The sequence below is a fragment of the Tripterygium wilfordii genome, chromosome 19, assembly GCF_013401445.1.
Source record: "Tripterygium wilfordii isolate XIE 37 chromosome 19, ASM1340144v1, whole genome shotgun sequence".
Classification (NCBI taxonomy): Eukaryota; Viridiplantae; Streptophyta; class Magnoliopsida; order Celastrales; family Celastraceae; genus Tripterygium; species Tripterygium wilfordii.
This window is the reverse complement of record NC_052250.1, coordinates 2,262,921-2,277,352: the sequence shown is the minus strand read 5'-3', so window position 1 is coordinate 2,277,352 and position 14,432 is coordinate 2,262,921. Positions and strand designations below refer to the sequence as shown.

General features: G+C 35.4%; 3 protein-coding genes across 4 annotated transcripts; 2 read left to right on the top strand and 1 right to left on the bottom strand.

Moving 5' to 3' along the window:
- The first annotated feature begins 4,430 nt into the window (after positions 1 to 4,430).
- LOC119985326 lies at positions 4,431 to 10,079 on the top strand. The gene is made up of 9 exons (XM_038829592.1): positions 4,431 to 4,518; positions 5,180 to 5,401; positions 5,846 to 6,059; positions 6,254 to 6,363; positions 6,454 to 6,653; positions 7,737 to 7,840; positions 8,820 to 9,007; positions 9,122 to 9,321; positions 9,785 to 10,079. Exons 2-9 carry the CDS (start codon positions 5,260 to 5,262, stop codon positions 9,983 to 9,985), a joined length of 1,359 nt encoding a protein of 452 aa, XP_038685520.1. The 5' UTR covers positions 4,431 to 4,518; positions 5,180 to 5,259; the 3' UTR covers positions 9,986 to 10,079.
- Positions 10,080 to 11,117: 1,038 nt separating this feature from the next.
- LOC119985910 (cytochrome c oxidase copper chaperone 2-like) lies at positions 11,118 to 12,705 on the top strand. Of its 2 annotated transcripts, none has more exons than XM_038830380.1 (2): positions 11,118 to 11,197; positions 12,199 to 12,705. In XM_038830380.1, exon 2 carries the CDS (start codon positions 12,227 to 12,229, stop codon positions 12,461 to 12,463), a length of 237 nt encoding a protein of 78 aa, XP_038686308.1. In that variant the 5' UTR covers positions 11,118 to 11,197; positions 12,199 to 12,226; the 3' UTR covers positions 12,464 to 12,705. The 2 variants fall into 2 exon arrangements, with proteins under 2 accessions (XP_038686308.1, XP_038686307.1); XM_038830379.1 differs by having other exon boundaries at positions 11,124 to 11,197; positions 12,183 to 12,705.
- A 1,029-nt stretch (positions 12,706 to 13,734) lies between these two features.
- On the bottom strand, positions 13,735 to 14,432 carry LOC119986065 (metallothionein-like protein type 3). Its single transcript, XM_038830612.1, has 3 exons — positions 14,278 to 14,432; positions 14,123 to 14,167; positions 13,735 to 14,004 (listed from the first exon to the last, which is right to left on the bottom strand). The coding sequence occupies exons 1-3, from the start codon at positions 14,325 to 14,327 to the stop codon at positions 13,902 to 13,904; spliced, it is 198 nt and encodes a 65-aa protein (XP_038686540.1). The 5' UTR covers positions 14,328 to 14,432; the 3' UTR covers positions 13,735 to 13,901.

The window sequence follows — 14,432 nt, the reverse complement described above, 5'->3', positions numbered from 1 at the left end:
AGAAAGGATGTACCTTCAAAGTGCCATGTCTTGTTCAGTGAAGCTTCTGTACTTGTTCAATCCCATAAATTCAAAAAACTTCAGAAAGAACCCACAATTTTCCGGACACTAAAACCATAATCCCGAAAGAACCCAGAAGCACCAACACCACCTAGAAACAAAAACTCACAGTACATGGCAGAAAGCACAATGAAACTGCTTGTTCATTGTAGTCCTGTGTTGGAATGAAACAGCAAAGAAGAATGTTGCTCATATGGAATCCCTAAAATCCACGAGAGATGGAGTGAGAAGATGTGGATCTAGGGCATGGAGATTTGTTATATTGTCCGGGAGAAGGAGCATAAATGCAGTAAGTTTTGCTTGATACCTGATAGAAGGAAATAAATTTATTATTTGGGTTTCTTCATTTCTTGGCGATGAAAGAAAATAAATATTTATTGTCTGGTTAAAAAGTAAAAAAAAAATTAAATAATTCTCCATTTACAGTCACGGCGCGAGGTGACAGCATCACAGTGGGTGTTTGGCAGTGCGTTTGCACTGCGTTCAGTTGCAACACACCTCACGGCATCACAGTTTTTTGTGACACGCCAAACAGTTTTTGCGTTCCAACTCACCTCACAGCACCACAGCTTTTTACCTCACAGCACCTCACCACACGTCACAGCACTCCCAAACGCTTACAATGTATGTTGAATTGTCCTACGTAATCAAATTAGGTCAATTATTTTATTTTAGATTAATGTACAATATAAACATTAAGTGATTTTATATTTATATTATTAGTCATCTAATATAACCGTAATTTAGATACGCCAAACGCACCTCACAGCACCACACCGCACCCCACCACAGTTTTAAAAATGATGCGCCAAACAGCTTTTTGCGTTCCAACTCACCTCAAAGCACCACAGTTTTATAACTCACAACACCGCACCACACCTCACAGCATTGCCAAACAAGCGCATAGACCCCCCAAAGCAGCATTTTGAGTTCCGCCAGAGAGCGGAGAGAGAGAGATGAGACTTTGAAAACAAAACATTCTTGTTTAATTGTTCGACAATTCCACGCATTTTAGTGGAAGGTTGTGAGGTGGTATCGCTATCTAGGAAGGAAGCAACCTTAGCCACATTATTGTCTTATAATTTCTTTAAAAAAAATTTTCTTGTAATTATTTAAAAAAAAAAACAAAAATAGCAATGGAATTATGGAAGCTACAAGTCAAGTAATGATAATATTAGAAATATAAAAAAAAAAGATCATAGTAGAAACAAATTCTATTAATTATGACATTCATTGATGACAACAACAACCATAGTTGGAGGGGAGAAAGGTGTGTCTTTTTTTTTAGAATAATAGAAATTTGTATTAAACAACACAAGTTAGTTACACAATACATAGATGCGAAGATTCCCCTAGAAACATAACAAGAAAAACAAACTCATAAATCAAGAACAAAAGAAAGACCCAAAACAATAACGTATGTCACAAATGGATTAACAAAGAGATGATATTATTTTGAGAGGTAGGCATGGATCTTCGAGTAGTCATTGCACGACAAGGGTCTACCTTAAAATCTCGTCAAATAATGGAGCATGTGCTGCAGCCTTGAGACATATACTTCATGTGTGATTTATGCTTAAATATTGTGTGTATTTGAATTTTTTAAAAGACAAGATTTAGATTTAAAATATATATAGATATATAAACAATTATTGCATTTGCTTATTCCATTCTAAGTTCTCATTTTTAAGTGATAAAAGACCTGAGATCAAAGGCTCATGAAATTAAGGATGATTAGCTAGTATTATTTGAGCATAAGATTCCTCACCCTTACAGCCATACTAAGTTGTAGGTATGTTTTAAAAAGAATTTGAGAGTTGGAAATTATAAACTAACAATAAGTAATTTAAATTATTTAATTTTAAGAGAATTTAAAACTCAATATTTTGTAAATTATTAAAAAAATAAATCCTATTGATTATGTAATTTATTAGCAATGATACAACCATAGTTATTGTTTTTATGATAACCGAGTGGTAAATCTCTATCAGAACAAATTATATAAACTCGCAAGGTGTTGAGTTAATATTCATAATAGAAGCAATATTTTTGTGGTCATGCATTGAGTTTTGACCCGACTTTTCTTATCGTCAAGTGATAAATTTTTGTACCTGCGGCTTGACGGTCGGGATTTAGGCTCGTATCAGATATCAAAATGATAAACTTATATAGTATCGTTATCAGTTTAGAAAAACAAGTAACACCACAATTATTGTTTTGTGCAATAAAACAAGAAACAATAAGGATTAGAGACCTAAAACTGGGCGTGCCACTCACTTGCCTATAAGGGGCGTGTGTGTGTACCATTTCATGGTTGAACTGTAAAAGAGTTTACTAATTACTAACAGTTTAACGCAATTATTTCTAGCATCTAGCTCCCTCACACAGTAACAGAAGTACTGTCTCATGGACCCGATTCCTAATTAGACTACGTAATAACGAAAATCAATGTAATTAGACAACGTAATAATGAAGTCAATGGGTCAGTTTGGTAAAACATTTGCAAAGTAACAGATATGTCAGTAGAAATGGTGGTAACAGAAATACTGGACAATTTTAATAGTAGATATGCTGACTGAATGCTGGGTAGGTGGTTAGTTGAACTTTTGTTGTTAACATTTATGTTGTGTAGCATATTGTGATAAATTACACGTAGGGTTATTTTGTATATTAGTTGTATATGTTGTATCAAAACATACAAATTAATATAATAAATTTAATTATATTCAAGATAATAATAAATTATAAATTAATTAATCAAATATCAATTTAAATAAATTTAATTCATTTATTTAACGTGAGACATGAAGGGTATAATAGGAATTAAGTGAAATTAATGGAGACAAATGAGTCATAAACGGTGAAATGCTGGTAAAATGGTTCAAAATAATGGCATTAGAAAAGTAGTCTAAAATGTTGCAAAAAAACCCCTCGAATTACGGGCCAAAAGTATAAATGCTGGTAAAAAAACTCATTCAAACATGTTTAATGTAATTAAACAATACAATAACGTAATTTAATGTAATTATATAATGTAACACTGTCTAGTGGGCCCAAATTCTTTAATTGTTTGGTGGGCTTCATTACTTATAGAGGGCACTTACATCAAATGAATAGTATTAGATAGATTACACACTTTAAATAAAGCGTGGAATCTCACACTGAATTTTCCTATGTATATGTATATGTGTGCATATATATGTATATGTGTGTGTGTGATCATAAGCAAGAGATGGTCGGTCCATGAAATACATAGAAAACAACAAGACCTATCCATAGTCTCCCATTTATTTAATAAGAGGAGCAGTATATGTCCATCATCATTAATTCATTCATGGCATTGTCTACACTTATGAAGACAATGAAACACCTAACCGGGTCCCATTTTTAGTACTTGTTTGATGTTTGGTACCGCCCTTTTGGTGAATGTATGTGCTTTTGGATGTGTTTCAACCACACTTTCTAATAATTAGGTCTTGGGTTCGAATCATATCCCCTTCCTAAATTCATATTTCAAAAAATAAAAAAAAAATCAAGACTTTTAGGCATAATGTCTCGTCAAATTTATTAATTATTATCTAATTGATAGTTGAATCTTATGGACCAGGGCCGAGAAGTAATCCAACCAATGTGAATTATGATGTGAATTATGATAATGGATTTGGGGCCACAAATATATACATCCAAATCAAAAGTTAATGGATCAACCTGCGACCCAAGCCCACCAAACTCATAGGACTACTGGACTAATAGCTCTATTTGGGCCTACAAGTATACCAAAGAGAGTTGTTTGATTCGCAATCGACTGAATTAAACCTATATGTGCTCAAACTTCGATTCCAACCACAAACGTAATATGGAGTAGCAAAAAAATGATAAAATTTGAGTTGCATTTTGCAAATTGTTTTGCGATTTTTGACAAAGATTTTGTGATTTATCCAAACACAAGCAATTAAGTAATTAAATGTTAACTATTTAACTATATTATATTATTTTTTAAAACTATTTTGACAATTAACTATTTTTAACTATTTAATTTGTTAATATTGAAAATGTGGACTTTCTTTCCATGTTGAAAATTTCAAGATAATTGATTGCTTATGTTTTAATATGATTTGCTAATACCCTTTCATATAATTTTTCACACAATATTTTGGACAACATATATATATATATATTATAATTTTAAATATTAGGCCAAATAATTAGAGTATTTTACGTACAATATACACTAACATTAAATATTAAATATAAAATTTTAAACTCTGAATTTCAAATGTTTTGTCATGACTCATGAGCCCTTAATAAAATGTAATTTTTATTTTTTAATTCTATGAAAAAGAGAAAGAAAATGAATTTGAATTATATTACACAACTACTCCGTGAGAGAGAGTAGTAGTACGGGATCAAAGTTCTCTATCCTGCAAACAAAGTCCTCTCTGGTTGAGTCCGAATCAGGTTTGAATTCCAAGTACATTGTTTGATCGATTTTACTCTGCCTGTCTTTGGATTTTTTTTAGTTTGGAATTTATATTTTGTTTGGAATCGATTTCCATCGGTTGATTCTTAGTGGGTGCTGCATTTTCGGATGAGAGACAGAATTTATGTGTAGTGGCAGATAGCGCATAGGTATGTTTCATTGGGAATTTAACAGAGAACTTGTAGGCCTATAATGCAATGATAATTGAAGTTGTAGGCTTAGAGATACAATGAAGGGAGGTTCAGTCGGTTCCCGCCCAGGAAGTTATGGATCACCATCACAGTTTAAAAAATCAGCCGTTTTGCGGAAGTTTTCTTCTAAGACATCCCTTTTGGGTGCGAGGGAGAAGGAACGGTCTCTTCCTCGTATATCCAAGTATTTATGCCATAAGAGGGTTGCAATGCTGCTTTTGATTGCCCTTGCTCTCTTGTTATTCGTTTTTGGTTCCTACACAGTCAGTAAAGGTTTGCCTCTATTTGTTGGATCTTTTTTGATAAATTGAATCAGCAAAGATATTAGTTTACTGATCTAATTTTATCTTCAGCGTTGTATAATACTTTGGGATTTTTTTTTTATTTTATTGAAAAATGAAATATGTGCATTTTGGTTTGTGTTATATGTATGGCTTCTGTGTACTAGAAAGCATCCAGAGTATTGGAGGTTTAACTTTTGATGACAAGGAACCATTGAGTAACCCTTCATCTTCAAGAAGATATGGCATGCAGTGGGACAAGCGTGTTCAAAACAGTCTGCATGCTACTCCTAGTACTGCCATTGTTGCTCCTTCCTTGAGTCATTACTGTGATAATTTTGCACATCCTCCACCCCCTTCAGCTGGTGCAAGACGTCCTGGTCCACGCCGTAAGTTTTGAGCTGTAGCTTGGGTCCATTTCTCTCTAAATATACGCTTAAGAGATCTATGAGGATATATGCGTGCATGTCAAAATTTCTTAACACTTTTGTTTGATTTCTCTACTAATGGCCCCATGAATTTCAATTTATCATTGATTGGGCTAAAGAAAGCTGGCCTATTTCGATGACAGAAGAATATATTTGACTCCGTCAAAATCTACGTACACTTTTGGTCATGGCAACAATTCGCTTATTTAGTTATCAATGGATGTAACTGTGATGTGTTATTTTTATTGTTTGCACAGCAAAATGCTGTCTTACAGTTGCTCTTTTGTAACTGCTCAACACATTTTCAAGCATGGTTCTTCATTTCTTTTGATGAAAAAGATCTTCAAATTTGATTTGTGTCCTGTTGTTGCAATGTTAATATCATCCTTGTCAACTTTTCTACAGCATGTGAGGTTTGTTACCTCCCTGTGGAGCAGGCCATATCTAGCATGCCAAGCTCTCCATCTGCATGTCCAGTGCTTCGGAATTTGACATATATTGTAGACGAAAATCCAGTTAAACCTGAATCACGTGGAGGCTCTAATTTCGGTGGCTATCCTTCCTTAAAGCAGAGGGATGATTCTTTTGATATAAAAGAGTCTATGACCGTGCACTGTGGGTGAGTATTATTCTACCTATCAGACATCTTCTTTCTTTAATGTTTATTATTTTTATATTTTCAGAAATGATTTTTTCATCATATTTATCACCCATTTGGTTTGGTTGCCAGTAACAAATTGTTTGTCTTGACAAATATCAAATATGCCTAATTTTGCTGCTTGTCCTTTCTCACTCGCATATTCCTTCTACCAGATTTGTCAGAGGAAGCAGACCTGGTCACAAAACTGGATTTGATATTGATGAAGCTAAACTTATAGAGCTGGAACAGTTTCACGCGGTCATTGTTGCATCAGCCATATTTGGTATTGCTGAGCATAACAATATTGGACATCCTCATTGATTTAAGCAATAAGCATTCGTTTTGCTCCTTAATTATTTATTTATGGTTCTAGGTAATTATGACATAATCCAACGACCCAAGAACATTAGCAAGGCAGCAAGGGAAAATATTCCCTTTTATATGTTTATCGATGAGCAGACAGAAGCATCTATGAAAAATACTAGTGCCTTGGATAGCAGTATGAGGGTTGGGTTATGGAGAATCATTGTTGTTCGTAACCTTCCTTACACGGATGCAAGACGCAATGGAAAGGTCGGTTTGTTTAGGTTTGCTTGATTCCTTCTTTCTTAGTTTATAGCATAAGATATTACTGGTTGTTTTCCATAAGTGGGGTTATATATATGTTTCCAAGTTTTTAAAAATTTTTCTCGAACTTAAAATTTTACTTGTTAATTGTTATTTATCTTCCTGTTGGCAATGTTATAAAGAGCATCACATTTTAGGGTTTAGGGATGTCAAGAATGAAACTTTGGTTGGATTTGACCAAATCATCTAAATGCTAGGCACAATATACAATGCAGGCAGGTAATTAGCTTTCATGTTTATATGCATATGATCATTTGTGCACTACTCGTCCTGTGGACAAAATTAATCTTTTGCCACCATCAATATCATGACGAACGCTTTAGTTAAATGGTCAAAATTTTCTCCGGCTTACATTTTCCATTAAAAAAAAAAACAAAACATTGTCTTGGTTTGCCGTTTACTGATGCAATACACGTAGCTTAAAGGGTCATACACAGGTGGCTTCATTATCATCAATCAACTTCTTTCTGCACCCGTTTTCTTGGAAGTTTGCACTTTAAGACTATGGTGAGGAAGGAAAATAAACTGTAGGAATCTGAACATCTTGTTATGAACTATAACTACTATACGGTTCTGGAGGTTTTCTAATGGATGGGAGCCTCTATTGAAAAGAACAATCCTTGTGATATATTGTCTGGAAGCTAATGGCTGGATTTCAATGATGTTGAAGGGTCCTGAGGTGCTAGTCCCTGAATGAAAATCAGAAATGGATGACAGGATGGGGTGACAAATCTTATGTGGTGGGCAGAAAGAATATAGTTGATTTCTGGAATGATGTGGACTAGTAGTGTGGGGTATCTTCTCTCATGGTACACCTTTCTGCAAGTATACACGTTAGCTAGAAACAAGAGTGCTATCGTTTATGATCATTTATCCCTCTAATGATACCGTATCATAAATGTTCTTTTCACTACAGAAGCTATGGTTTTTTTCGGAAGCATAAATTTTTTTATTAAGGAGAGACACCAAGCAGGTGCTCCACCAAAACTTCTAGTTTAATGTTATGGAACTGTATTGTCCGTGTGGCAGGTCCCAAAACTTCTACTGCATAGGATCTTCCCTAATGTTCGGTATTCTATATGGATAGATGGAAAGCTGCAGCTTGTTGTTGATCCATATCAAGTTGTTGAGAGGTATAGACCAATTTCTGTTTCTACTCATTGTCTTTAAGCATTTTGATTCCATGTTGTACTAGAAGATATTGTTTTGCAAGTTTCTGCCCCCGTGAACTTTTTCATTTTGATGGGATACAATTCTTATAGGTGCAAATAACTATTAAATTTATGGTACATGCTCAGATTGAACTCTAATGTCAGTGAATACTTGTGGAACTTCCTGTGAGGTAATCATGCTTATCGTCATGTATTTATACAAAGCTTGCGATCTGCCTTATTTTGGTTTATAATTTTCATGGAAACTGGAAAAAAATAGGTGGTTGTGGGCTAGTGTTAGCCGATTCCTTACACTTACGCAAGGTGTAAGGTTCAAGGTTCAATTTCCTCACCCCTCAAAAAAATTAAGAATAACTTATCAAATTAAATTTTTTTTTTGTGGAAGATGGTAGTGCTGTTTTAGATCTAATTACTTCCCGTTAGGTGTGAACAAGAAATGGGGCTCTGCCATATCTATTCATTGGTCGGCGAGGAAACCTCCTTTATGGAAAAGCCTAAATCAAGAGTTTTAAGTTTGGATCCAACTAATATTTGGACATTCAAATTACTGCAGTTAATTGTCATTTTTTCCCTTTCAAAGAAGATGTTTTAGTCCAGGATTAAGTGTTCTTGGTGTTTTGTTTGGTCTACAAGTGTAGTTGGTTTATTTTTCTTTTATCCATGTCTTATTGGGTTAGCGGTACTTTCTGCCTTTAAATTTTGCCGAAATTATCTTTAGTTTGGAAAGTTGGGTGTTAGTTCGAGTCTTATCTAATGGTTTGACAGCACATGTTGGCAACATGTGGTTTTTGTTTAACAGTTTATGAGTGATGGGGTCTTTGTTCTAAGAATATTTCGCATGCTTTTGCATAAACTGGATATCCAAAGGATGGGACAAGACGATTTGTTTTATATTCCATCTATGTACTTTCCAAGCATACCTTGAATGACCTTCTTTCAGGTTCTTGTGTCGCCAACATGCTACCTTTGCAATATCTATTCACTATATACGCTTTGATGTGTTTGAAGAGGCTGAGGCTAATAAAGCTGCAGGAAAATATGAGAATTCCTCCATTGATTACCAGATTGATTTTTATAAGGAGGAGGGTTTAACACCATATTCTGAAGCAAAGCGTCCCATACCTAGTGGTAGGTGCATGGTTAAGTAAATCTTACGAGTATCTGCATTTTTAAATCCTGTCTGCTTTGACATTAATCCTTTGTCTGCTTTGACATTGAGTAACCGATGTTGATTTTGTGCAGATGTTCCCGAAGGTTGCACTCTCATAAGGGAACACAATCCATGTACAAACTTGTTTAGCTGCCTATGGTTCAACGAAGTCGATCGTTTCACTCCCAGGGATCAGTTAAGCTTTTCCACAGTGAGGGACAGAATAATGGCAAAGACTAATTGGAGCGTCTATATGTTTGCGGACTGTGAAAGGCGGAATTTTGTGATACAGGTATATTTTCATTGCTGCATCAAGTTTCAAAAACATGCATTTGATAGGTCTACTAGGGGTGGACTTTATGTATCTAAGGGCTTCGCCACCCTGGCTCTTTTACGACAACAAATGTGTAGAACAGAAAGTTCCTGCATACAATTCTGTTTTCTTCCCTAACATCACCATCAGCATCTCTTGCATTCATCACTTCATTTTGGTCTACAAAAATCTCCTGTTAATGCAATTTGAAGCTGAAATAGTTGCCTTTGAGTCATGGCCTTTTCTGAGATCCATTGGCCTCTTCACTGGCATTGCGAAGAGATTTGCAAGGAAACTAAACTTTAATGTTGAATTGTGGAGTCTGAATATTCTAAATGTCATGAAATTTTAATTATTACCAATGCATATTCATCAAAGACGAAATTTCTCTCTCTATTTATTGTTGTCCTTTGCTTATTATCTGCACCGGAACTGGACACAGACATACCATAGAGATTTATTGGAGCAAATGTCAGCACCACCGGCAAAGGTTCGCCATCCCCACAATCCGCCTCAGCTTGCTAGTAGTTCAGCTGGAAGGAGTTCCGGGAAGAATCCTTCTAGACGTACAAAAGTTAAGAGACCTGGTTCTAGACATCACCGTAAGGCTGCTGCTGGTAATAGAGGCAAAAATTCATTCTAAATCTTCCTGAAAAGAAGTAACTGTAACTCTTCTTCTTCTTCTTCTTTACGTTTCCTTTTTCTTTATTGAATTACATATCAAAAGGTAGGACGATTGTTGAAAGGATGATTTACACTACAAATCTGGCTCAATTTTTTTTTTGGAAATTGTTGATATATATTAATTTATTATTGTAAATACTTTTTGACACAAAACAAGTTTATTATATTTTCTTTCTCCTTGTGTCATGTCATTTTGAATTTGATTGATCAAGATGATATTACCACCTCTCCCCCCAAAATAAAGAAAACAGAGTTTCAGAGCTCCTAGTGATTGGCCTAGGAAGGTTGTTGGGAAAATTGCAATGACTGCTTCTTGTTTTTTTTTTTCCTTGTCTACTCATGGAGAGAAATTTGATTAGTTTAGAGAACTGCAGTTGCTGTTCAATGGACTGGTTATTTGCTGCCCTCTGCTACCATGACTTTGAATTTTGAAATTCCAGGTTTTCCCAGTTGGGTTTTTTTTTTTTGAACTTATGAAGTGGCTAGGAGACTAAGCATGATTAGATTCTGGCTTACTCTGCTTGAAAATGCTTGAATTGGAAGCCAAGTCCAGATGGGTCCTTCGTGGTATCATGTTGATTCTTCATTTCTATCAGAATCTTGAATACTTGTCTGTTCTGCACGTCCTGCTTTGCCTCTTTTTTTTTGGGATTTTATCAACAAACGTTCTTGTAAATCTTAGAGAGATGTGTCTGCAATTGCATCATTGGTTTAATTGGAAAATGTTTGTGGACTCATGGATCTCAAATTCTCATTTAGTTTACAGCAGTTGTGTACACAAGATCTATGTGAAATTGGGACTATGAAATAGTGTGTGCGTTTATCTCAGTATTTATGATAGTTGGGATGAAAAAACATTAGAATAGTCTAATAAACATTAAATCCGTAAGACTGCTGTAGACTAAATGAGGCTTACAAGTTATATCATGTACTTTCAATATTGGGCTTTGGATATATAAGCCCATCATGACCCCATGCTCACTGCTCAGGCAGGCTACATAAGTCCATCATGACCCAATGGGCCCGTTAAGAACCAATCGAAGCCCGGCCCATAATAATGTCAATATAGAACCCTTGTTCGTTCTGAAACTGCCGCTTCTCTCTGCTCTGCTACGAAAACCCCCCAGTCAGCGTTACTTGAACGCGGCGGCTGAGTCCCAATTCTCTATCGGTGCGTTCATTTCTTTCCGTTTGCTCTGATTTCTTTGTTTCTTCCGGACTATCTTGTTTGTTTTGATGGTTTTGGGTGCATCTGTCTTGGTTTTGTTTAATCCATTTACTTTGGATTTCTTTGGATTTTTTTTTTCCATTTTTTTTACTCTCTCTCTTTTTATGCCAATATACGTTTTGGGTGGAGTAGATTTTTGTGTAAAGTTACATAAAGAATTGAGTTTCTCACACATCGTATTTGCTGAAGAAGCTTGGAAGGGTTTATGTTTTAGCTTGATATGGAACTTTATATAGTTTTTTTTCCGCTTTGAAGTTTAAGGAAATTCACTGTTATCAATGTCATTAATTGGTAAAGGCTTGATGCATAATTAGTGATGTTTGAGCTTAGTGAAGTTGAATGGTTGAGTTGCTGTGATTTAGTGATTGCCATTATGCTAAGCTATCCTATTTCCTTGAAGTTCCATTCAATCAATATTCTGTTTCGAGTTTTTATTTTTATATTGGTTCAATTTTGCTTACTTAGCACTTTAAAAAAAAAGCTAAGAATTTGGACTATTATGTGGAATATGTGGGGGTAGAGGAGGGAAAAGAGTATTATGATCCATTTGATTCATAGTTTTTTAACTCATTCATATTTCATTAAGTATAATTATTGGTTTTTAGCCAATGCGGCTACATTCTTTTCTTCATTTTATTTGCAGTGGATCATTACACGGATGACCTATTTGTTTTCTGAATATCTTCATATAAGAGGCCTGTGTCTGAGACCTTGGTGGTACTTGGACATAATCGTTGTATTGATGGTTTACAGATAAAAACATGTGAACTTTAGACATTAATTAGGGAAGATGGTATGGAAAAAGGAAAACCAATAATTTTCATTATTCGACTGGGGAGTGGGGAATCATGATGATACGCAATTGTGGCCTGAAAAATTTATTTTAGATTCATCTCTTTATTCCTTTTTATTTTTCTTGCTCTAACAGGAGTCCTTCGCTTCAGGAACTTTTTCTCCCCAAGGGACCTTAAGATGGCTGGAATTTCTTTGCAAACTAATCCTACCTCAGTTTCAGGGCCAGCTCAGACCCAAGGATCGGTGATGTCTCCACCTGGCCCAGAGTCAAAGCCAAAAAAGAAAATTTGTTGTGCTTGCCCCGACACTAAGAAGGTTAGAGACGAATGCATTGTTGAGCATGGGGAAGCTGCTTGTGAAAAATGGATTGAGGCTCATCGTAAGTGCCTCCGTGCTGAGGGTTTTAATGTATGAGGTTTTAGTATAGTTCAGCTGATAGAACCAGTTTGATCAACAGGTTTTGACAATTTGATATACATGATTACATTAGAATCAAAAATAAAATGAGGGAGGGAAAATTTTCTTTCCTGCCATTTGTATTCATTTAGTTGCTGTATTTTCTTGACTTTTGGAAGTATTAACTTCTGTATCACGGAAAAACAGTTGAATGGAAACAACGTTGAGGTGGAATAAAATTTTTGGTACTGGTTTCTGTAGTTCCACCTGTGTTATCTTTTTGTTGAAGATTTATTTACACGATATGCTAATTATATTTTTAAGATTTATAAAAGGCCACTCGATGTCGTTGAATCTGTTTACATTTTCTTCATTCCCTTGTGCTTTTGGACATTGTAATATCGACCAAGATTTGAATCATTAGCTTAAATACTCTAATTAATAGGATAACGGAGGCTGGTAAAGTGGCAACCACTTGAATTGGTTATGCTTCTCATATTAATCATTCGCGGCACAATTTCGAGAAAGAATACTCCTCCAACTCCAAGTTTAACTTTCTGCATTTTCTTTTGAGATTATCTCATGCAAGTTATCTGTCTACCTTTTTTAGACCATTAGACATGGAATGATATTGAGTCCATGCTTAATGCTTCTATGGAAGTAGGCCAGGAGTAATGATCCCCTAAGCTTACTTCATTTATGATAATACGAATGATTTTTTACGTCACGAGTTATGTTGACATGGATTTTCCATCTTTTGGATGATATGAAACTCCGGAAAAAATGGTCCTTAAGAATTACTATTATTAGTGATTTTTGGAAATGCCAAATTTTATCTGTTCTTGACTTGAGCCATGTACTGTGCGTCAAGTGATCGTTGCTTTTTTGAACAGCCTCAGCAGGCTTTTATCTCGTCCGACCTTCTGCATATTATTATATCCAGTTTTTTGACATCCTTTGAGAATAAGTGATTCTGGTTTTCCAGTACTGTCATTTTAGGTCTCAAATTCTGGTTTATTATTGACAAGCATTGGAAAAAGTGTATAAGCTTCTCTGTGATAATGCCATGCAACATTATACGGTGGAGCTGTAAACTATTTGCTGTTATCTTGATATTTCTATACTGTTGAATTGAAAGGATTGCCTGATGTTTAGGGTTCATCCAATGGTCACTTGCTTAATTGTTTGTCATCGCATATGATCAACAGTAGGTTGATATAATACCTTTACCATGAGCATGCATGCACCATTTTAGCTGTTAAGTAAAAGTCTTGGAGAACACAGAGGCATAGTTTATACTAAATTAGTAGCATTTCATTTAACCAGACAAGGCCTCAAGTCATGGCCATTACATAGATGTGGAGGAAACACAAAGTTGACAGACACACACTCACAAATTATTCAACATTATTACTTATATGTAATAGTATGCGCATCTTGTTTCCATGTATTGTGCTTAATGCCCACAGGTGCAGTTGGTGCAAGGGCAGCTAGGGCCACACTTGCACTTGCCATCGTTCTCAGCTGCCGGAACCTCCATGACGATGTCGTCAAAGCGGCTGCAAAGAACAAATAGATAATCCATTAGTTATCAAGGTATGTACATGCATAAGCTAATTTTTATCCTATATTCAATATTGAACATGAGAGAGATGTGTTGATTGAAGATATATGTACCTCTGCTCAGTCTCTACGATGAGATCGTAGCTGTTCCCTTTCTTTCTGCAAAAGTAAACAGCGGAAATTTATGATTACTATATGTATATCAAATTAATTTCAAACTATTTTGAACAAAGAAAGTAACAGAAATAGCATATGAAGAAAAGACTTACGTGCACTGGCTCTGGTCAGCGCAGTCGCAGTTTCCGCAGGTGGAAGACATGGTTGATCTGAGATTAAGATTAAGAGAGAGGCTTCTGTGTTTACTGGTATGATCACTTGCTTGCTATATCTCCATAGGCTGCATATTGGCTCTATTTATAGGAGG